Raw genomic sequence first — 23,600 nt, 5'->3', positions numbered from 1 at the left:
AAATGGACTTAATTAATATTTAATCAAGAATCACAACCTTTAACTACTTTGTTAATGTAAAGAATGAAAGCATTTTTATGCTTTACAAAAGTCTATGAAGCGAAAATCCATGAGGATGAAGGAAAAAAATGAATAACAAAAGCATTCACAAGACTGAGAAAAAAAAGAATATTTTCTTGTTCTTCCACTACGCCAGTTATTCTTCTATTCTCCGCCCTAATTCTTTTTAAAAAAAAAATCCGTCCGTTCTTTTCTCTCAGCGAGATATCATTTATCAAAATCCTTTTCAAAATACACTCATAAATCAATATAAGGGATGACTAACAAAGGAATGTGACGAAAAATTGTGCTTGAATAAATATCTATGTATATATACATAAAGATATAAACTATATGAGAATGAAAAAAGAGGAGAGAGAGAATATTTTGCCGAAGCAAGCGGAAAGCTTTATTGAAGATAAAAAAAATAAAAACTTTTGGCTCATGACAACGAAGAAAATTTCTTTTTTCTGCCTTTAAAAAATAAGATCCAGGGATGTAATTAGGGAGATATTGAAATGGGATCCTGAACGAAGATCAACATTTGTTATTGGATGTAATTGCATTTCCATAGCTTGAAGCTTTCTTTAGTCTTATTTTCATGGCATAAGTCGGTTGTTTTCTCTGCTGCATCTTCATAAGACTTGATTGTATAGTGGAAGAAGTACACTAGTAACAGCACAAGTTGTTTGCAAGGGTATCAAGAACGTCATTATACTGACGATAAGGTACGATGTTAATTGCGTCTAATCGCATTTGGTCACTCTTGTACACTTCCTAGCCACTTGCCGCAAATAGGATTCGAACCCACTTCCTACGATTTTTGGTAGTATGCTCTTACGAATAATCTATCGCGAGTTATTGAAGTGCTTGCAGAATTCCAATTTAAACTTTTATTCTGCTCTGACAATTTACAGATATTTATTGTTGATGTAGCTTTAAGCGATGTTAAGATGTGGCGTAAAACCATAATTGGAAAACTTCAATAGGGTTGTTTTGGGCTTGGGACATTTGCAGACTGATACAAAAAGTGCCCACTCGTACATTTGCTCACTCATAATTAGCTAACTGATATATTTCTGATTAGTATTGATATAGTATAATACAGATGTCCCTATTAACACCAAATGGAAAGTAATTCATTGAAGATGCAGGAAGATGCCAAATGGGAAGTAATCATTCTTGTGTCTCTCAGGTACTATTGCAGTGGTTTGGCAATATTTCCTACAGTTCCATACTAATTTCTAATAAATTGACTTCAATCGACTTAATTTCATATAAAATATAGCTTCTTTTATATTATTTTGTCAAGGCATTAGACCCTAACAAACTAAGTTTATGTTGGTTTAAATTTTGACTGGTGGTAAGCCGGCTAAAGTGGTAAGATACGACCGAAACCACACAAAGCATACGATTCTTGACATTGTCAAAAAAAAGGCAGTACACTAGTGTGTAGCGTCACACAGTTTAAACAACACTGCTCTAAATAAACAGTATATTCTCCCTAAATTCATCCCATGACAAGAACAACACAATAGACAAAACGGAAAAATAAAGGAATGTAGCAAAGGGCAGAAGGGGAAGATGTAAGAAATAAATAATAAAAAATAAAGGAGAAGAGATTTATATTCCTAAAAATTGAGAAACGGTCACAAAATTATTATATTTTTTTGGTTGAAAATAAAGTGAATATAAAGTAAGGCTGAATAATAAACCCATTAAGTGCGGTAAATAATACATCACCTCAAGTGTCAAATTTAACGATTTTCTTTGATTATTAATGATCAATCAACTTAAAGTGAGTGTATGTCAAAAAGTTTCTAACACTTCCAATCATCGATGTTTTGACATTAGAAGATGTATTTCCTGTGTACATAGAAACTGTTTGCTGTTATTTTCAGGGGGTATTCCAAAAACTTCGGTCGGGTATGTTATGAAATATCATACAATTTTCATAAATATATTGACCCACACGAACACAATCGTTCAAATGTCGTGTAAATACGTCCTTTCGTCTCGTACCAAAGGATGTTGTTTGAATAATTTTTTTTTCGGGTCTACGTGGGTGTTCTCTAGGAAATTTCAATAAAAAAAATCTAAGCCTAAGACTCTTTTTTAAATTTAAGGAAATGCGAACGTGATAAATTTCAAAGGGTATAAAAATATCAGAAATAAAAAATAATCCATGGAAAATTTAACATGGATGTAAAGTTAGTACACCCGAGTGTAAAATTTTCAATTCTGAACAATTTATGTTTAAAACCCAAAAGATTTTACATCTTATATTGGATTAACATTGTAATGCGTGTACATTATGTATGGACGGAATTTAAATTTGTTTTATATTTGTCGCAGAAGGAGTAAGAGGAAGCATGGGAAGGGTTGATGAACTCGATGTGATAATATTAACAAGATTCGATTTTGCAGGCATACGAAAGGTTCACGGAGGTCGAAGTACATTAGGATTCTGTATGGATTTCATACTAATTTATGAATAATCTGTAAAGAAGATAGAAATCGATTCTAATCGACGCAAATCTAACGAAATCGGACTTATTGTTTCTAAGGTCGAATTTGGGTTCACTAAAGTTATTTAATCACGAGTTGACTTGACTTCAATTTCATTTGATGAAGATTTGATTTTTTGATTCATTAACCAACTTGTGCTATTCGAATAATTAATTAATGACAAACTAATACTCAATTGATGATGTCTAGATCAATCGAGTTCTAATTAAGGCTTATGGAACTCTCGATTTTGACAAATTCTCAAGACCGATACTGAGATCGAGACCGATACCAGGACAGAGATTATAAAGGAATTCTTCGAAGTCTTGGTCATGACTGGAAAGTTTTGGTTTGAGAATCCTTAGTATTTTGTCCACGGGGAGAAAATGTCGAGAAAAAGTCGATTTCAAGTAGAGTTGACTTGAAAAATTTTCAGAGGTCGAAGCCGGTTTTTTCGGCTAAAATTATATTTGCATTCTTTGTCATCTACAAACTCATGTTAGTTATCAAAACTGTTCTTTATATGGAATACTAGGATTCTGAGTTGTATTTGCTAAAATTTCAGGTATAACAAGCTCGGAATTGCACTTTCTTGTCAACTCTAGAATCAATTAAATCCGATTTATTGAGTGAACTCGACAAGATTTCAATCAATGAGCCGAAATAATGTTTGAATACCTGTCATATAGACTGCATTTTATGGTTTTTTAATTCGACCGCTAATCGGTAAGAATTGAATTTATATCACAAATGATTATCTTACCATATTGACAATCTATTCATCAATAACAGACAAAGAGTATGCTTTCATAGTGCAGAAAGACCACTACGGTACCAAAACCGGCCTCTTTGCCTGTTAGGGATACCTAACTCTTCGGTCTTAGAGATGGATTCCCCAAATTCCATCTCTAGAATCCAGATCTAGGCTTAACTATGTCTCATTACTAGATAGAGAAGATTGTCCCCTAGATCGTCCATCCATCATAAAATAAGAGACATCACAAGCCAACCAACCCCAAAAATGTAATCTATAAACATCATTATTAACTTCTTTCGAAGCCATCCCTAAAATTCAACTCACTTCCTTCCCAAAATCAACAATTTCCCTAAATTTAAACAAAGACAACACCAAACGCTATTCATAAACTATATACAGCATAAAAAAGTATTAAAAGAAAATATTTACATAGCATAGTCAAAAAAAATGAATATTCATCATCAGCACCGTTAGAAAGGAATTGTAAAGGAACAGAAAAAGCCATTAGAAATGCCATTGAAAATTAAAACAATGATTATCATATTTTCATTCCTTCATTCAAAGGAAGAGAGTCCCGAAGATCATAAATATTTTATGCGTGTAATCATTGCCTTTCCAATTGAAAGCTCATAAGTTATTGAACCAACCAATTTTTTTTTTTCGTTCCTTCATTCTCGCCTTTTTTCCACCGTTGCTGCTTCTACTTCAATGTGTACAAGGAATTTGTGAACGCAATCCGTAATAAATTTCGCACTAAACGGAAAAAAATGATTTGGAAGTAAAAAAATTCCTTCTTGATGACGCTCATTCTGTGGCTTTGGCCCTTTTTTTGCATTATTTATATCATATATAGACGGGAATTGAAATTCTTGTGTACGAGAGGTAATGCCTTTAAATGCTGCGTAAGGGAACAGAACAGCAAAATTTACTACTTAAGGTATTTTGGACCGAAAATTGATTTTACAAAAATTGGCACTAAACGATTTTGCAGCTGTAACCCGATTTTGGCTCCTCAAAATTTATTTATATGAAATTGCTATGGCTTTTATTATTATTTTTTCCTTTTTTCTTCGATGGAACATAATATAAAATTTATGTATTTAATAAGAATGAATATCAAGATTTTCGGCACGCTTCGTGTTTGTTTTTCACAATTTGCTATAATTTTTCTTATTATTTCTCTCTTCTTCATAATATTGAATTCTTCCTATATATCTTACAACTAGAGTCGTTCATAAATTATGTCGGACTTTTAATGGGGGAGGAGGGGATGTAATACTGAGGTATATTATCATTAAGGGTTGTTGATACCGAATCTCGTTCCTGGATTCAGTCTCGGACTCGATATAAGTACCAGTCTCGGTTTCGATTTCCATCACGGTTTCAGTCCATGAATCAGTTGTGGATTTCATCCCGTTCTCAGATTTTGGTTTCGATCTCGAGAATCTGATGAAATCAAGCCTTCAGGAAACCAAATTATCATATAAAATAGAAATTCTGTAACCAAGTAGGATAAGGATTTAAGTATCAAATTTTCAGTCCCGAGCAACACAAACTGAAAGGGCTTCGTCCATTGGTGAAGTAGAATATTTTGGGTGAAGAATCTTGTATTGAATGCAAATATTTAGGAGGGTTTTATGATTTTTGTCTCGAAAAGTCCTGGCAAATTGAAGAATTTTATTCAAAGTACTCATCCCTAAGCCACACGGAAGTTGACTTTAATTGGAATTGATGAATGAGTCCTTAATGAAGGCTTTCTCATCACGAGTCGAACAAATAAAATTTGGTTTGCAAAGGATTCTTTACGGCTTCGTCACCGATAGAATTTATTAATGCCAAAGCTCGAAGTTTACTCAAATTTTATATGGAGTCAAGGCGATGCGAGTAAAGCTTTCCATACAAAATCCGAATCGACTTCGAGATTAATACCAAATGGAAGGTTCTTTGGTGTGCATATGGCATTGAAATTTGAAGAATTCCTCTAAAACTGAAGGCTTGCAGACTAAATTGGAAGGCCATCAGCGTTGGACGAACTAATGGAAATGCAGAGCTGCGGTTTTTGACTGAATTGCCTGAATCCTAGAAATTTGGGACTAATAAACCGACGTCGCATCCGTAATGAAGCCCTTTGTTTTTATTTAGACCGTTTATTTGTGACACCCAAAAATAGACATCCTTTCTGAATCAACCCCAACCGTCTCTATTCCATGTTCTTATTATTCATTTTTGATAAATTGAAATGAGTTTTAATGAAAAATTGTCTATCAGCTTTACAATCGCTTATAAATATATTTCATTTTTCTCTCTCTCTATCTTCTTTTCCTTCCTTTTTTTATGATTCCAGCGTGTTAATAGGAAAAAAAAGAAAAATCGCTTCGCAAAGCATCTGATGGAATGGGAGGGGAAAGAAAAAAATCTGTACAAATAAAGAAAAATTTATATGCGTGTGGTTGGCAATCAAGCTCACATGGAGAATCGTCAGCATTGAAAATGGAATGAAAATCAATAGATAAACATCATAATTTTTGTTTCATGCCGAATCGATGCCAAAATCAAGGCTTTAATCTCTATTGCTGTACATATATAAAAAAAAATTTATTCCCATATCTGTCTATCCATCCATCTATCGCTTAAATTCGTTCTATATATTTTTTCTGTACTCCCTTTATCTCTGATTGTATTTCGAATAAAAGATTCTATATGTATAAAAATAAAAAAAAAATGTTGATTTATGCCTTTTTTGCGTATACACACATTCATAGGCTGATGGCGGGCATAGGCATCAGATCGTATTTATTGGGTTCACTTGATCTGAATATTGAGAGTCGAAATAGTACTTAAAAAACTTTTTTGGTAGGAAGGAATCAAATATTTTTCGATTTTTTATTTTACACGCACTTTTTTGGATGAGGAATGTAGTTTGATGGTCAGTTTGGGTTGATGTCTGGCTTTGGTGTGATCTGCTTTTTAACTGCTTAAATTGTTTAGTGTGACTCTTTATAGCTTTTATAAGACTGCAACAAAATTGAAGAAAGAAGAATTCCTTCAAATTCTCAATTTTGAGAGCTTTTGACTCATTTTCTTTATGCTGTCAATGAACTTGGTAAGAATTTTTTCGGAGAAATTTTGTTCAATTTTTTAAATAGACAGAAAGCTTAGTAAGAGGTTTTGAGATTTTTTAGCATTTTCAGCATGAATGTCACAATTTTTATGATTACTTGATGATTCCAATAGATTTTAATTTGCAGGATTCCTAACAGGCAAATAGATCGCTTTCCCTAAGTTTGTAGTTTGGGGATCAATCCAAGCGAAGCTGATCAGCCTACCCACTGGAGCTTGATCCCTCAAACATGTGCCAAGCGAAGGTTGGCCTACCCGCTGGAGCCTGATCCCTCAAACATGTGCCACTGTTGAAAAAGCTCAATAATATAAATGTCATTTCTAGCCTCCCGATGGTCTCAGTTTCTACCCGATATTTGAACAGCTTAAGTACCGACGTGATTAAATCACACTATATACTTCAAGCAAACAGAAATCTCAATATCCCGAACTGGCAGAAGATTTCGAAGGTTAGAGCTGTCTTCAGACATTCTCTACATCGGCAAAGGAAACATGTGAATATTTATATGCCTCGTGCGCCCTTTACTAATTGATGGAATTATCTTCCTTTTCCTAACGACAAGGAAAGGAAGTAAGTAAGTAAGTAAATCACACCTAGATGACATTAATCATCTTTAAAATTAGACATACAATTATTCATATAGCAACCTGTCCACTTGGGTAGGTTTCATATAAAATGAATCAATTTTCTACTAAAGTGTCAAAATCTTTTCCTCAGTGCTGTTCTAACTGTGTGCCGCGGAACATTAGTGATTCAGGTTTCGGTCGAGGTTTGCCACCAAGATGCGCTGAGAAACAATAAAGTTTGGACAACACTGTGCTACCCGGTCATAAGGAACTCATACAATTTGAATCTCCATATTCCAACTCATTTAAATCCCAAAATTCAAGATTAAACCTAACAAGAAATGGCTAAGATTGTACAAAAATCATTAAAATTCCCAAATAAACCAAAAGAGTTTTTTAAAGTCTACAAAAACCTCAAAAGCTTAATTTTTTTAACAAGCAAAGTTCAAAAACTTGTCAGCTTGTTAAGAAACATGCTCAAAGCAACAGAAAAAAAAAACTCTTCAATAATCATCCAGCTCTCAAGTATTGAAATGAATGACATGAAATGAAATTTTATAACAACACAGCATATTGTAAAATTGTCATGAGATATATCCAGTATCTGTAACAGAAGAAAAATACATGAAAATGCCTGCAGTTATATCCATTAAACAATTTTAAACATCAAACATTACGTTCAATAATCTGACAAAAATGTTTTAGAAATTCATTGTCGGAAAGAACCAGACATGCTCTAATCATATTCCTCATAAATCACCAAAAATGCGCCTAAAAGCATCCCGTAAGGCTATTCAAGCAAATGAACTTTTAAATGTAATTTTCAAAGAATTGAGAGAAAAATATTTTTTTGAACAGCAGCAGCAGCAGCAGAAGCATTAAGAGTAATTGTAAGAGCCGAAACTTGTGAGTAATAGCTTTTTTGGAAGCGACACCCGAGGAATTATGTTTGTGCAAAAGCAAAAAAAGAAAGGGAATTAAAAATTAAATAAAATTCTATTTTTAGTGTAGTTTTAATGTCTTTTGTTATGAAATTACTCTTTTTTTAATATTCCATCCATAAAAAAAATATTTTTCTGGCATAGCAAAAGTTAGTTTTGTAATTGCTTTGGTTCCTCAAGCTATTTTACTTCTTCATTTGCTCTTTTTTAAATATTAACAAAAAGTGATTTTCATAAAATATAAAAATTTCTGTTTTGCCATCACTTTCATCTAGGAGAGGCTAGAATGAAAAGAGAACAGACTGTTGTGGGATCGGTTAGACAGTAATGTGAATTCCTGAGCGACATAAATGAAGAAGGCTCTGCACGGCACTTTAAAGACTCCGCTAAACCTCTTTTCATCCTTATGATTGACCGAGATTAATGAATTTTATCTATAGACAGCCTTCATATCTTTAGGAACGTCAATATAATACATATGGTACATTTTGGTTACATTAGTTTGCTTCAAAATTCTTAATTTGATTTTATAATCCAATTAAATTTTAGCATTTTCAATCTGGACGTGAAGAACATAAGTCCACATATTAATTATTCCTAGACTTAATTTTTGAGTTATTCTTTCAATTTTGAATGCTTTTGTATCGGGATCTATAATATTTGAGAATCAAGCATCAGTTTGAGAATTTTACGAGCAACAATCCAAAGCAGCTGCAATTTGGTAGCTGGACAGAATTTGATCCAGTCATTGAATGCGGCAATAGACCAACCTACGCTCTCTCCAAGGTTGTAATTAAATAAATTTGAAAAACAAAGAAAATTTCAAATTAATAATTCCAAGCGATGAAAATGAAGAAGATACTGTCACGAATCCGTTAAGTCCCCATCAGGGATACATTTTTTAACACCAAATGGAAGCTGCCATCATTTACCTGCCATTTGGCTTCTCACGGAAATGGCTTTCATTTAGCAATCCGCGAAATTGACTATCATTTAGTTCCGGGTACCATAAAATGGCAAATTGGATTTTCTGGCATAAAAATTTGTAAAAAATGGTCGAAATCAACCACTAGGTATCATTAGGGCTACTTGACGTTATCTAGCGATGAGCGATACCCAAACAAGGAGATTCGGCAGTTTGGGTATATTAATAAAATATATTCTTAAAATAGACTTGAAGGATCCATTGCGAAGACTTCTTAATTTATATCACTCGGAGTTAGAAGAATCAGATATCAGAATCATTCCTCAATATCGCGAACATAACATCCAAACAATCCCCCAAACAGTTGATAAAGAAAAACAAAAATTCCTTCATAAACTGCACGACTAAGAAACAAAACAAAAAAAAATCCCACCGAGTATGAGGAAAAATTTCTTTATTTTTTTTTTGGATTTTCTTTTTTTCCGTTTCATAGAAATCTGCTCATTAATATTTAATAAGGGGATTTGGCATGCAGCATATGGAAGGAGTGAAAGCAAAAGAAATAAAATACAATTGAAAAAAAAGTAAAAGATGAGAAAAAAAAGAGAGAAAATTTTTTCGTTCACACATAAGCGAATGTTGAAATGAAAATACTGTCAGAAATAAGAACCGGAGGAGCATTTTAATGAATATTAAATATTGTACTTTACGGTTGGAATAGCACGATCGAATACAAAAAAAATTATATATATATGATAACAGACTAACATTATTGTTTTGTTACTATTGCTAATGCCAATGTTGGCATTGCATATTTCTCACAGACATTAACATTCAACCGAATTTTTATTACTACGGTCTTAGTGAAATTTTTATGGTTGCTAAATTTTGTTTTTATTTCCTCCTTCTTTTGACAACTTTTTCTCTTTTTTTGGTTCTTCTTTTTTTCGTTTTTATTTCCATTTGTTTCTCGTTTTAATACACACAAACCCGATAGGCACAGATTATTCATGGCATCCATAAAACATCCAATAAAAAACCTTTAACTATTCAAGATCATTGAGATCCAGAGCTGCGCTGTGGCAATTCGCGGATAATCCGAATGGAAAAAAATAGAACCAGACATCAACTGGACATTAAATTGCCATTAATTTGTTATAGCATCCTTTTATCAACTCGGGTAGTAATTGTTTAACAAATGAGGGTGCGCTAGATCTCTGCACTTAGCAGACCTACTATTTAATAGAATCTGAAACACTTCCTTAATGACATTACTCTTTCAAGCCAAGAAATGATGGCTGTGAGCCGCGTAACCTCTTCATATGATTCAAAAAAAGAAAAGTGAAAAATTTATCCTGTCGGGTCTCGAACAGAAGGGTCGCAGGGTTGATATCGCAATAATTATGTACCGCAATCTTAAACCATTCTAAAACCGAGCTACTTCGACTCTTTTACCAAACCGCTTTGTCTAACCCACCGAGCCATTTTGATTCATCCATTGAACCATTTTTGCTCATCCACTGAGTCATTTCGACTCATCCACCGGGAGTGACTTTTTACGTCGACAGAAGTTCTGCAGAACGCAAAAAGTCACAATCTCATCCACCGAGCAAATTCGACTTATCCACCGAGTCACTTAAACTCACCCACCGAACAACTTCGACTCATCAACCAAGTCACTTGAACTCACAATGTAGCATCCAAGTGACAATTTTATAGCAATTAATATGACAAAATCCAATTTGGAATTTTATATAAATTTACATGAAAACTGCCAATTGGTCACTTTATGGTAACTAGCATTAAAATTGACAATTCAACGCTTTATGTCAATTAATAACAAAATTCCCACTAGAATCCCATATGACAGCAACTTAACTGCCATGATAAACTTGTGTCACTCGGGAATGTAAGCGTCGACGCGGCATCAGCGCGACAAGATTAGAAAAGATACATGAAATCCATAAAGTAAAAAAGAGAGCAGCCAGATTAAAAGTGGAATCATTTGAATTGTGATTTTTTATGGAACCGCTGAAAATTTTTATAGCGTTCGCTTATTCCCTCCACTTTAGCTTCATCATGTCGTCTTCTTTTTCAGCTGTTTTTTTCCATTGTGCGTTCATAAACTAGCTTATCATTCTCATTTTATCTCTGATGAGAATTTAAGCCTTGTTTGCTTGAAGGATTCTTATTCTCATTTTTTTTATTTTTTTGATTAGAAAAACTTGTTATGTAAAAAAAAATAATATAACAGAGACACTGACAATCAAGATATGTTGTACAACTTTTCTTCTCATAATTTTCTTGTGCTTTTCTTTTTCTCTCACTTACAGCAATTTCACAAGACACAGACACAAATAATATGTAATAAAAACAATAGAAAAGTTTTTTTTTTTCATTTTTTTTATCACAATAAATTATTGGAATCTAACCATTAAATTTGGAACTGCCAGCATATATTTAATTATCATCGACAACTCAATTGTCTGTAACTATTCACTACTCTCGGAATTTTTATTTATTTTTTTTTTATATCCGGTGATGGGCAAAAAAAACTTTTTTTTAATCACTGATTTACTTTTCGGAAGGAGCTTTTTTTTGTCTCGAGCGAAGGGAAAATAATTTTCCACACGCGACTTGTTCCACGTTCGGTAACTGTATGCTCAAATCTATGCTAAAAAAAATCATAATTATTTCTCATCTGCTGTACGGCAGCACTGTGAGAATTATTCCTGTACTAAAAATATTTCCACCCCTCCAATCGCTGGCAGGCGAAGCTTTCAGAGAGAACTCTCTTCAATTCCAATGTGAGAGCAGAGAGAGAACTTGTTAAGGATATGAATATAAAACTTTAATACTTTTCTTCAGCATGTACACGTTCTATCATAAGAAAAAGATGTATAAAAAATATGTTTCAATTTTTTTATTTTTTACTCCCTTCATTCTTGTAATGAATTGATTCAAACTTTAAGCAGCAGTATCATTAAAATCCATTTTGTTCTCTTGATTTTACTCATCTCGATTCACTTGCGTGAACTTTGTCTAATTTAAAGTTGATGTTGGATCGTTTGGATGTTTAGTAACTTGAGGACTGAATCATCTGACATTTTGTATTACAAATCGGTTAATCGATCAAAAATCCGGCTCTATATTGACTTGAATTTTAGTGGATCCCGGATTCGGTTTTAATTCAGCACAATGAAAGAGTTATCGCGAGGAAGACCGAAGAATTCTTGGATTGGATGTGTTAAAAAGGACGCTTGTGTCCTTAATATCCCGAACTGGCAGAAGGTTTCGAAGGATAGAGCTGTTTTTAGACATTCGGCTACGCGCATCGGCAATGGGCTTTCGTGCGCCACTTTCAAGGAAGTAAAGAGAAGTACATGATAAAATAATTACGCCGGCTTGATGCGAGAAGTTTTTGATCAATTAATTGACATTTACTTTTCGGGGATGAAGTGAGAATATTGGAATCAAAACATCTTCTTTGTTTACAGTTAACAGTTTAGTTTCGAGTATTGCAGGCAGTAAACCTGGACTGTTTGTAGGGCGAGTAGTTTGAATAATCTTTTAATCTATTCTTTAAAATACATTTTCCAGCACAACTTTCTTAGTAAAAACAGGAAGAACCGCGAGAAGGTTAAACACTTGACATTTGGTCAGCAACTGAGTCAGATCGACAGCCTCAAAAACAGAATCCACAAAAGAATCGAAAGCATCACCAAGCGAAACAGACAACGATTAGTCGGCCTCGATACATACTACATTGATATTCCTTAGGACCGTTAATGCAATGAATATGGAACATTTTGGTTACAAGTAAATGAACGCAAAAATCTTCACTGCAAGTACAGATGACCTGTTTAAGTTACTAAATATATTGTCCTACTTACATCTTACTTCCTTAACTGGAGCGCACGTAAATGTGTTGTCATTTCTAACAAGCAAAGAGCGTACTTGCATACAAGACCATCATGGTCATCTCTTAGCCTGTTAAGGTATAAGTATGCTTATAGAATAATTGAATCTTGCAGTTTTCGGGACAGAAATCAACATTTTAAACTATCCAAATTTAAATCGAAGAATATGAAGCAAATTTTGAAATTTTTGATTTTTTATGAACTTTATTGACATTTGACATCAATTGCAAACCGTAAATGACTAATGTCATTCCAGAGTTGCAAAACAGGCACCTGTGACTGGCAAAATCATACAATTTCTTGATAATTTGCATGGTTTTGTAAGAAATTTTCAAGAAATTGTATGGTTTTGACTGTCATAACAAACACCTGCCTGTTTTGCAACTCTGCAGTCATTCTTTGAGACATCTCTTGTCGGTAACCGAACAAAAATGGAGAAATTTGACCATAATCCCGGAATGCCATGTCTTGTAAGGGTCAAAAATTCGATATTTTTATGCTAAATTATATTTTTTAGAAAAACAACGTCTTTGCACTTTTAAGGAAAGAGGTCCTCAAACAGACACATTCCCAACCAGCATTACATCACACACATTCAAACCCCAAAGAACTTTTCTCAGAAAAAAATATTATTCTTTCACAATTTTAAATAACTCACAAAAGGAAAGAGAAAAAAAAATGTAAATGAAAGGAAAAGTAGACTCAAGTCTACTTAAGTAGAGACACAACAAGTCATAAAAAGGAAAAGAGAAGTAAAAAAAATAGCAAAGCATTTATAAATGGATGGGAGAGACCATATAAAGACATTTTAATAAAGAAAATATGATAAATTGAAGGAAGAAAACATCTTGTAAAGTTTTTACACGTGTATTTTATTTGGAATTGATAAAAAATTGACATAACAAGCAGAAAAAAAAGCAATTTATTGGCAATTTTTGTGAAAAGTTGGAAGTTATGGAGTTGTTGAAATGAACTTTTGGAATTATGTAAGTAGGAGTAAGTAAAAATACAGCATGAATGTATGAAGACTTGTTAGAGTGGTTCTGCGGGGGTCTTAGTTAATTACATTTAGCTTTAAGGATGCTGTAAGGATCAGAGCGGCCTGAAAGTGTGTGGTTGTGATCCTCCATAAACAGTATGGTTTTAATATAGTAAATTTTTAAAATTAGGCATGGCAAGTTTCGAACCCTTGGTCGCTGGGTCGGTGTGCAATTATTAAGTCCCGAAGCTAATTAAAGAACTACCCCACTCAAGACCTACTTGGATTCATTGCGCGATGCTGTACATGATGTCGAAATCCTATTTAAATCGAACGTCAGAGTCACTTTTACGCCCGTCTAGAACTGAACTTTGTATTCATTAATCCACGTGTGCTATTCAGGATGATTGCCTGCATAATGGATCAATAACAGCCTTCAGGACACTTCCAAATCATTTAAACAATTTCCAGTCAAAACTCGATATTTTGTTTCTTTTGTAAACTTCAAAATTAAGCTTAATAAAGCAACAATCATGCCGAAACAACATTCAATCCACCTACCGTAGTAAACAAAATCTCGCAAAACGTGGGCTGAACTCAATACATTAAATTCAATAACGAAATCATGTCATATTTTCCAGCCTAAATATTTTCCTTAAAGATCAGTTGCCAAAATTCTTAAAAAAAAAATTGCGCGCAATTACATTTCCATTACCGACGTAAACTGAAAGGAAAAACTGTGAGAAAAATGAAAAGTGATACTTTAAGATTTTCATCAAGACCCATCTCAAAAAAATGTCTCTGAAATGCCCCCCAAAGTGACTAAGTCGATCGAAGGTTTTTTGTGCTGCATACTTTATATAAAATTTATTCAAAAGCTATACGTCTTTAACTTATCAATAAAAAATCCTGCGGTTACTAAATATGTGCTTTTTGGGAAAATTAAAAAAATTGAAAACCGAAACCGCAAGAAAAATGGAAGCAAAGCATTTACTAAATGCTCTTTAGAGATTAATTTCTGATGTTTATGCAAAAAAAAAGTATCTGATAACGAGCTAACGAAGAAATATTAAAATATCTATCTGAAGCATACATACCCGTAAAAAAACGAAAGCAAAAGAAACGAAATGAAAGAAAGGAGCAAAAAAAGGAAAAAGAGCGGAAGATATGTTTAATGGAGGTAGATTGTGATGTGAAACAATAGCAACAAGGTATGAAAAAAAATTTGGGAAATAAAGAATAAAATTCTTTAAATTATACATCACGTCAAGTGGCATCATGAGAACTTAAATTACCATTTTTTTGGGGAGAGTTTGTGGGTTACGTAATGCTGAAAGCAGGGGGTGATTTCTCTGGTTTGTGGTACGATGCGGCACAGAACGTTGCGACACGGTACAACAGAACGTTGCGACTAGGGTTTCTGAAAAACGCACTTTTTCAAAACCGCGGTTTTGCGGTTTTCAAAATTTCAAAAACCGCGGTTTTGCGGTTTTTTGCGGTTTTCAATTTTCATACAAATGTGTGAAATTTTTGGAAAAAATTGGTTGATTTTTATGCACAAAAGAATTAAAACTTTCATTTTTCTCTATTTTATTAAGGTACTGTTCCGAATTGGTTGAATAAAATAGTTTAAAAAATAATTTCTTGTACAAACGGTTGAAATTCACAGTTAGATTTTACCAATTTGCATAATTTCAGTCCAGTCTTTCAATATAATATTAAATTGAAACTTATTTTTGCAAAATTATCTTCAAAATTTACTTTTTGTGGATTTAAGTAAATTTTTCCATACAAAGTTCTAAAACCGCGGTTTTTACTTTCAGAAACCGCGGTTTTTAAAAAACCGCATTTTGGGTCAAAAAACGCGGTTTTGCGGTTTTTGAAAAACCGCTTTCAGAAACCCTAGTTGCGACACAGACCAGTGCGACACTAGTACGGCACAGAACGTTGCGTCACGGTACAGAACAGAACGATGCAACAAGGTATGGTACAGAACAGTGCGACACGGTACAATACTGAACAGTGCGAAACGGTACGGCATAGAACAGTAAAACACAGAACGGTGTGACACGGTAAGTGCGACGCGTTACGGCACATCAATGTTGCGTCACGGTATGGCACAAAATGGTGTAATCACTGATCTTGTCTTAACGGTGTGGCACGTGAACAGAACAGAACGATGCGACACGATACGGTACAGAATGAAAATAGAACTGAGACACGGAACGGTGCAACACAGTACGGCATCGGTAAGATTCAATGAGTATACATCAGCTATAATTGAGACAATACCTTGGATTCTGGATATGTCCCGTACTTATTTTATATCAGTTGTGTACCAAAAATGCACAATGGTTGCGATGGTAAGGTAATTGAGTTTGTCGGTTTATAGGCAAATGTAAGAGGCTCGACATGAATTGAAATAGCTAGACCAAGGCTTAGACTAAATACCAAGTTTTTGGTCAAGAGCAAAGTATAGACTGAGACCAGAGCTCATACCAAGATCTTAGCTTGGGCTTAAGAGGCTTAGGCTATGGCCAAGGTTTAGGGTAATATCTAAGCTTAGGCTAAGAACAAGACTGAGGCTTAAACCAAGGCATTAGCTAAGACCAAGGTTAACCATAGGCCAATCAAGCTTGACCACAAACCCCAATTTTTCATCATTCCATAACTTCCGCACATACCCCAAATTTACAGAAATAAAAGAAAGTTAAAATGTAATTTTTGTTCAACAGCGCGAACAAATTTTCCCTTCCATTTTCTTCATCGTCTTAAATAGTTAATATAATTTATGATGGTAATGTCAACTTTTACACAAAACTAAATTATTGAATCAAATTTTACCCATGGGTGCCATAATGGCACTTTAAAACAGTTTAAAATTTACAACAACATTTATCTCATTTAATTTTTTTTTTCTTTTTTTTTTATACGTACAAGCTTTCGTAAGCATACAAATTATTATGAAGTGAATTGGAACGACATTATGTAGAGAGTCATGTTACAAGGAAGCATAACTAAATAAAACAAGTTAAGGTTAATTTAACAAGTTCAAGTGGAATTTCCGCTTCGGTTGCTTCCAATTGCCGCACATACAATTGCCTTTGCCGAGTTGAGTGTATTTGTAACATCACGTGTATCACCGACAAGTGGATTTACTTCAACTAAATCCATTGATGAAAGGGTTCCACTTCGATGTACCTCTTCCATAAGAAATAGACATTCACGAAGGGTCAAACCGGCGCCAGCTGGTGTGCCTGTTGCATTAGCAAAAAGTGGATCCAATGAGTCGATATCAAAACTCACATGTAATTGTCTATCACCATTTGGATTTATAGCTTTTAATGCCGCATTAGTCACTTTATCAATTCCCATTCTATCAATGTCACGCATATCAAAATATTTAATGCCATATTGTTCCATCATTATACGTTCATAATAATCAATTGATCTCAAACCAATCCAACAGAAATTCCTTAATGACAAGTCCGCCTTACACCATTCAAGTTCGGGTATTGTGGGCCAATTTGATCTTAATTCTTTAACAAGTAAACTTGCTGGCATACCATGCATATTACCGGTCGGCGATGTGGTATTTGTATTTAAATCAAGATGAGCATCAACCCATAAAATACATAATTTATCAGGTGTTGTTGTTCTTAAAACGCCACTAATTGAACCAATTGCTATACTATGACAACCACCTAATGTTATTGGCATTCTGTTATCCTTAATAATGCTCTCAACTTTATCAGCTAAGGCTTTATTGCATGCAGCAACATCACTCAAATCATTCAAATTATGAATTTTCCTTCCATTAGTGTTCATTAATTCATAATGAACATCACCATAATCCTTAACATCAATATTTGAGGAAATGTGCTTAATCTCATCAATTAGACCAGCTTCTCTCAGAGCATTTGGTCCTTTATCAGTACCACGTGTTCCAGCACCTAAAATGATATGAAATAATTGATAATAATTTAAAATGTTGTTAATAATAGATTATAAATCAAACCTTTGTCAAATGGAACTCCAAGAATGCCTATAGCTTTGGAATTAAATGCTCGAGCATGAATACTCGATGATAAATTTATTGGAAATTTATTGAATATTTTCAAAGACCACGACATCTCTGAATGAATGAATGACAAACACTAAATACAAAAATGTTCATTTTTTGTGTATAATCAGCTCAATTTTAATCTCAACAAACTTTGGGGAGGAACTGAGAGTATTGTTGACATATATATTCTAATTACAGATACGTTTGCATATGTAGATAGCCTTTCTATTCGAAGGTCAATGTTATTATTGACGAAAAAATCATATGAGAGAGTTTAAAGGCACAAAAATATTTATAAATCATATTAAGTCATGCTACAACTGTTTTTAAAGATAAGACATTTCTCTCTCTTTAAAGATGAATGAAATAATAATAAGAATAACAAAAAAAGGAATCTATGTATGTAAACATTTTATATTATAATAATATTTGTGCTACATAAAGCTAGATTGTTTCCCCGTTCCATAAAAAATATCTTTAACTCTTCTACACGTTCATCAGTTGTAAACTTAAATATTTACTATGATGAAGGTAGTCCTAAACATTTATGAAATTGATTCTTTTACATGATTGGAATTTTAAATGAAATTTTAAAGTTTTAGAAGAATTGCTGTAAAATCTAATGTGTATTATGTTGTGAGATAAGTTATAGAGACATCTATGGAGACAATCTATAGTGCCAGATGTGAGTAATGTCATTTGGAAGGCACTTTTAAAAATGCCAAATGATTCAGAATTCAAAAGGACCTTAATAGCTCACTTGGCCGGGTGTGGATTCATGGAATTTAGTGTTGAATTGGCATTCCCAAGTTCGAATCCTATTATCAGCCTACTGATTTTTAAGAAGTTTTAGATTGTTTGGCATCTTAAGTTTAGTATAATAGTTTAATGACAGAAGAACCAAAAATCATTTCATATTGGAAATTGGCATGCGGTAGTCAACGATTGGTTCAGTTTCAGTTGACATCTTAGAAAAACCATGAACCAAAATTGATCTGTACGGCCAAAGAAGTCAGTAACCAAGAATTAGTCAACTCAAGATATGCTGAAAACTGAATATTTAGTCATAAATGATGAATTTAGTAATAAGAAAGATTTAAGAAAGTTGCAAATTCGACGTGATGGGTTTTACTGAAACGTACCTGTATGTACTGTTCACTCACTGAATAATTAAAACGAGAGTTGAAATGAACACTGCTTCTAAGATTAGAATTAGGTTTTTAATTGATTATTGTACACACAACTGGTTAAAAAAGGTCATGCGCTGCATGCTTGACTATAAAAAGATTCAAAGCTGTGCATAGGACGGTGTCGCGGCTAATAATTGTTTGACGATTAAGGGTGGGCGACTCCTCTGAGCTCAATAGACCTACAGTATATAGTGAAATCAGATCTAGACTTTTATGAACAATTTATTTAGATTAATCCTGAGCAATTGAGGCAATCTAGAGGTGCAAGGTTCGACTCACGATTATAAAGAATCATTGAGTGAATTTCTCAAAGTGACTCACCAATTTCAAGTTAAATAATCTACATTCTCCGTTTCAGCTAACATCATACATAATACATTATCAGTCATACATTGATAAGAAGATTTCCAGGCATCAATTTTCTGTGCGTCATATTTAATCACGTGACTAAAAATAAATCTTATCTCTTATGATTATCTCAAGCATTTATTCTTCAATTTGTCAAATTTCTTGGAAATCCAACTGAAGCATTTAATACATTTAGATGCATGAAGCATCTAAATTTGTAAAGTAAATTACCATTCAGTTCCAACGAAAAAATAAACTCACAAAATGAGAAACTTTTCATCCAAAAAGCATACAAAAAGAAAAATCATAACGAAACACGATTAAAGGAATTAAAACAAGGATTTACCGATTAATTTTAATTTGAAGCTTGTTGCACTTCGTCGGTCACCTGTTGATCATCAAGATTTGCAAAAAATTCTTAAACGGTTTACCGAAACAATTTTTATTTTTTTTATATTATTAATCCGAGATAAATTCCATAAACACTCGACTTTCGTGCTGACATTAATCGAGTTAAAATGCTGGCAGAAAAGGAAAAATGTAGACGAGAAAAAGGCAAATGTTGAAGATTTTGTACTAAAACTGAACAACTTTATCAAACTAGCAAATATTTATCTTGTAAATTTTTTGAAAGATTTGAAAGTTTTCCATCAAAATAAGGCAAAGAAAAAAAAAATCAAGAAAAAATTTGAAATTTGAATTTGATTTTTAAATATATACAATTATCGTTCAATTGTGTTGCCAAGATACTTTTAATTAACATGATTAATGAAATCTGGAAAAATTTCATTTACATAAAAATATTATTACAAGGTCCCGAACAGCACAATGCGGTGAATTTCATTTTATGTCGTAATTCAGTCTTGAAGTCTTTAGGAATTGAGGAAGCCAAAGTCTGACTCTGAAGTTGACCAAATGTCAAGTGTAAACCTTCTCGTGGTATCCCCTGATATCGCTAAATACACCGCTGATGACAAGCAATGTATGTTAAAGGCATACGTACGTTAAAGACTAGTAAAAATCTATGCATAGCATATCGTTTCAAATGGCAGCTCCACAGATCATGAGGTTTAAAACAGACTTTTCCGAACTTAACCTGTACAAAGAAAACAGCATAAGGCAGTCCTCAGGGTTTTCTTTCGTCGTTTGTCAATGTCGTAACGTGAGTACTTGATTTTAATAATTAGCATCGAAAAAGCAACAGCGACGCATTGGTTAGAGCATCGACCAACCGACCCTAATGACCCAGATTCGATCCCAAGGACCATCTAGTTGGATTCGGATGGTTTTTCGTTGTTTTGAGTCAAACTAACTCTGTTTGAGTAGTAACACAAATTGGGTATTCAATACTAGGTAACATGCATTTTGATACCGGTATTGAAAACCCTAACAAGTAAGATCCTACCGTCTAATCAGCCTGGGTGCTTTTACATGTTTAGTCGAAACTAATCAGGTTTGTGTATTCAACACACAAATTGATGCATTGATATGCACATTGGTATACAACTGTAGAGTCGGAAAAATAGCTCAAATCATTAGTATAATCAAAATCATGTCACGTCTTTCTGTCAATTCGGAGACTTAACGACCCCCTAAAAAATACATTGTGCTGCTCGGATCATCAGCTAAGTTGATTTTTTAAGAATCTATTAATACTCGTTACGTAAAGTAATTAAAAATTAATGTTTGATGGGTGAGGGGTTGGAGGGTGGGGTAGGCAAATTGTTCAACACGAGCCTTACATGTAGCAAAAATTTGTGCGCGAGTTTTCTTATTATTCTCTCAAATATAAACAAATGAAAAAGAATTTCAAGTGTTTCTACGAATAAAATAAAAAAAAGTACATAAAAGAAATAAAAATTTAAATTTATCATACAAAGACTGAATAAACAGAGTTGAAACTCACATATGAGACAAGAGATAAGCAGCAAAAAAAAAATCTTTGAAGCAAATATTTGCAAATATTTCAATTTCATTTGAATTAAAGCGGCTCCTTTCGCATCCATTCAATAAAAGTGCTCTTATGTCATTTTCATGAACCTTTCAAGAATATAAAATGAAAAAAAAGGAAATATGATTGTATGTATAAGTATATGTATGTGAAATTGATGAATGTAGGATTGAATAAAAGGAGGAATGAATTCAATCATTCGTATATACTCGCTTTTTTTTCGTTATTTAAATCATATTCATATCAAATATATGTTTGAAGAATAAACAATTAAAATGTAACATGATATATACACACGTCATACACCTCCATTGATCCTTACTTTTATATCTCTCTTTTAACTTCGTCATGAAGACAAATTGCAATGAATTGAATAAAATCGATCGAATTTCAAAGAATTTTTTTGTATATTCATTGAATATTAAGTTGTCTTTTATCGTTTATCAAGTGCTTTTGTAGGTGAACTTTTGGAAAAATGTCGTATTTATTTGACTGAAATTTATTTAAAACTAAACATTCATAGGATGGCAAAGCAGTATCGGATTCTACTCATTTGTGTCGCTACCCACATAGCCAAAATGACCCAAATGGAAGATCAATGTAATACTTAAAAACCTTCCATGTACGATACTTATGGATAGTACATGGACCGTCCTAAGGACGTTATTGTCGTTCAGTAGGTATGATTTTTGGGATGATTTAATGGAACGTTAATGTATTACATAAAGGGAACGTTAACGTTCCATCCGTGTAATACATTAATGTTCCATTCATGTATTACATTAACGTTCCCTTCATGTAATACATTAATGTACTACTTATGTAATACAAATAGTATTACTTATGTATTACACTTACGTAATACTTTTGTATGGTTCAACATGGAAGAATTAAAATTGCTTTTTTTGTTAATTAATAAAAATTGCGACGTTTAAACTTTATTTGATGTACATATTACAATTTTAATTTTAAAAATAATTTAATAAGCTCACAATAATGCACTAAAAAGAGATAAAAAAAATTTTTGTGAAATTAATACTTAAAAAAAACATGAAAAAATAATTATATTTCCTGAAAATTAAGTTAGATTAAAAAGTGTTATTATAAGACTGAAAAACGACAAGAAAACAGAACAGCAAAATTAATATAATTTACCATTATTCTTAACACTTCAAAAATCGGGTTTTTGGCATTTAAAATAAGTCTAATACTTACCCTTGATAGTCTTCTGCTTCAATAATCACATAGGAAACAATATCCAAATTCCACTTTTAAAATACTAAAAATATATTTTAATTAATTTTGTAAATTTTTATGTAAACAAATAACTGAAAGTTGAAAAAATTGCAAAATTGCTCTTAATTGTCTGACCGGACACAAAAAAAATTCAATAATACACATATGTAATATATTTGGACTATACATGGACGATCCATTTATGTTATACATAAGTAATACAAATATGTACTATTTTAGGATAGTACATAGATCTTCCATCAATGTCAACGGAATATGTATGGAATATTTTGGTTATGTGGGTAGGGTTGATCAGAGCTCGAAGTCGACTCGGATTTTGAATGGAGTGCAGTGTAAATTCTTGTCATGGTGTCAACATTCTATATAATATTTGACAGATCAGACTATGTTGGTAATTGAACCCGCGTACTATTAAAAGAGTGATCCGGTCTGTTGCCTAACTCGGCCTTAGAGGCCATATTCTCGATTTGACAAATTTACCTTTTTATTGACTCCCCAGCAATATAAATGAAAAGGGCTCCGCCACGTCTATATTTGGCAGCATTATGCGAATGCAACATGGAAGCGACTTCAATTTGGCGTAAATAAAAGAACTTTATTAGAGTCTTAAAAGCTCTGTAGCGAAGCCTTTTACATTTGTGTCATTCGGGCTTGATACACCAGATTCCATTCTGCTCAGACATCGCATTCGTAAAATCTGAAATAGTTGAGTTCTTGTAAGGATATATCTCTTGATAACATCAAAAATATTATATTTTGAATTAGTAGTTGCTCTAAGGGACCGTCCACTTATGATGCAACGCTAATAATCGACTTTTTGACTCCCCCTCCATAACAAATCGTGACAAATTTAGCCCCAAAGTCAATAGGCATGTTAAACTACAGTGCATTATCCACTTCAGTTTTTCGGAAATATCTCCAAAATTTTAAGATTTGCAATATTGAGTATCACATAATAAATCCATAAAAACTATTGAAATGCTGTAAATATATTAAACACAAAGTCATTTCCAGAGGGGAGTTTAATTGCCT

At 33.1% G+C, this 23,600-nt stretch overlaps 2 protein-coding genes across 2 annotated transcripts in view; both read right to left on the bottom strand.

Moving 5' to 3' along the window:
* Nucleotides 1-11,502, bottom strand: part of LOC139091571 (lachesin-like) — an 81,592-nt gene extending 70,090 nt beyond the window's left edge. Inside the window, exon 1 of the mRNA XM_070641706.1 lies at nt 11,290-11,502. The gene's annotated coding sequence lies outside the window, so the exon portion shown is untranslated. The remainder of the gene's footprint in view (nt 1-11,289) is intronic.
* A 5,136-nt stretch (nt 11,503-16,638) lies between these two features.
* On the bottom strand, nt 16,639-17,906 carry arg (arginase). The gene is made up of 2 exons (XM_070641698.1): nt 17,775-17,906; nt 16,639-17,709 (listed from the first exon to the last, which is right to left on the bottom strand). The coding sequence occupies exons 1-2, from the start codon at nt 17,887-17,889 to the stop codon at nt 16,808-16,810; spliced, it is 1,017 nt and encodes a 338-aa protein (XP_070497799.1). The 5' UTR covers nt 17,890-17,906; the 3' UTR covers nt 16,639-16,807.
* Nucleotides 17,907-23,600: the final 5,694 nt, after the last annotated feature.

This window comes from Chironomus tepperi, unplaced genomic scaffold (genome assembly GCF_022539635.2).
Source record: "Chironomus tepperi strain 1889 unplaced genomic scaffold, CSIRO-AGI_Ctep_v1 contig_255, whole genome shotgun sequence".
Classification (NCBI taxonomy): Eukaryota; Metazoa; Arthropoda; class Insecta; order Diptera; family Chironomidae; genus Chironomus; species Chironomus tepperi.
Note: the sequence above shows the minus strand (reverse complement) of the source record. Positions and strands in the feature narration are given on the sequence as shown.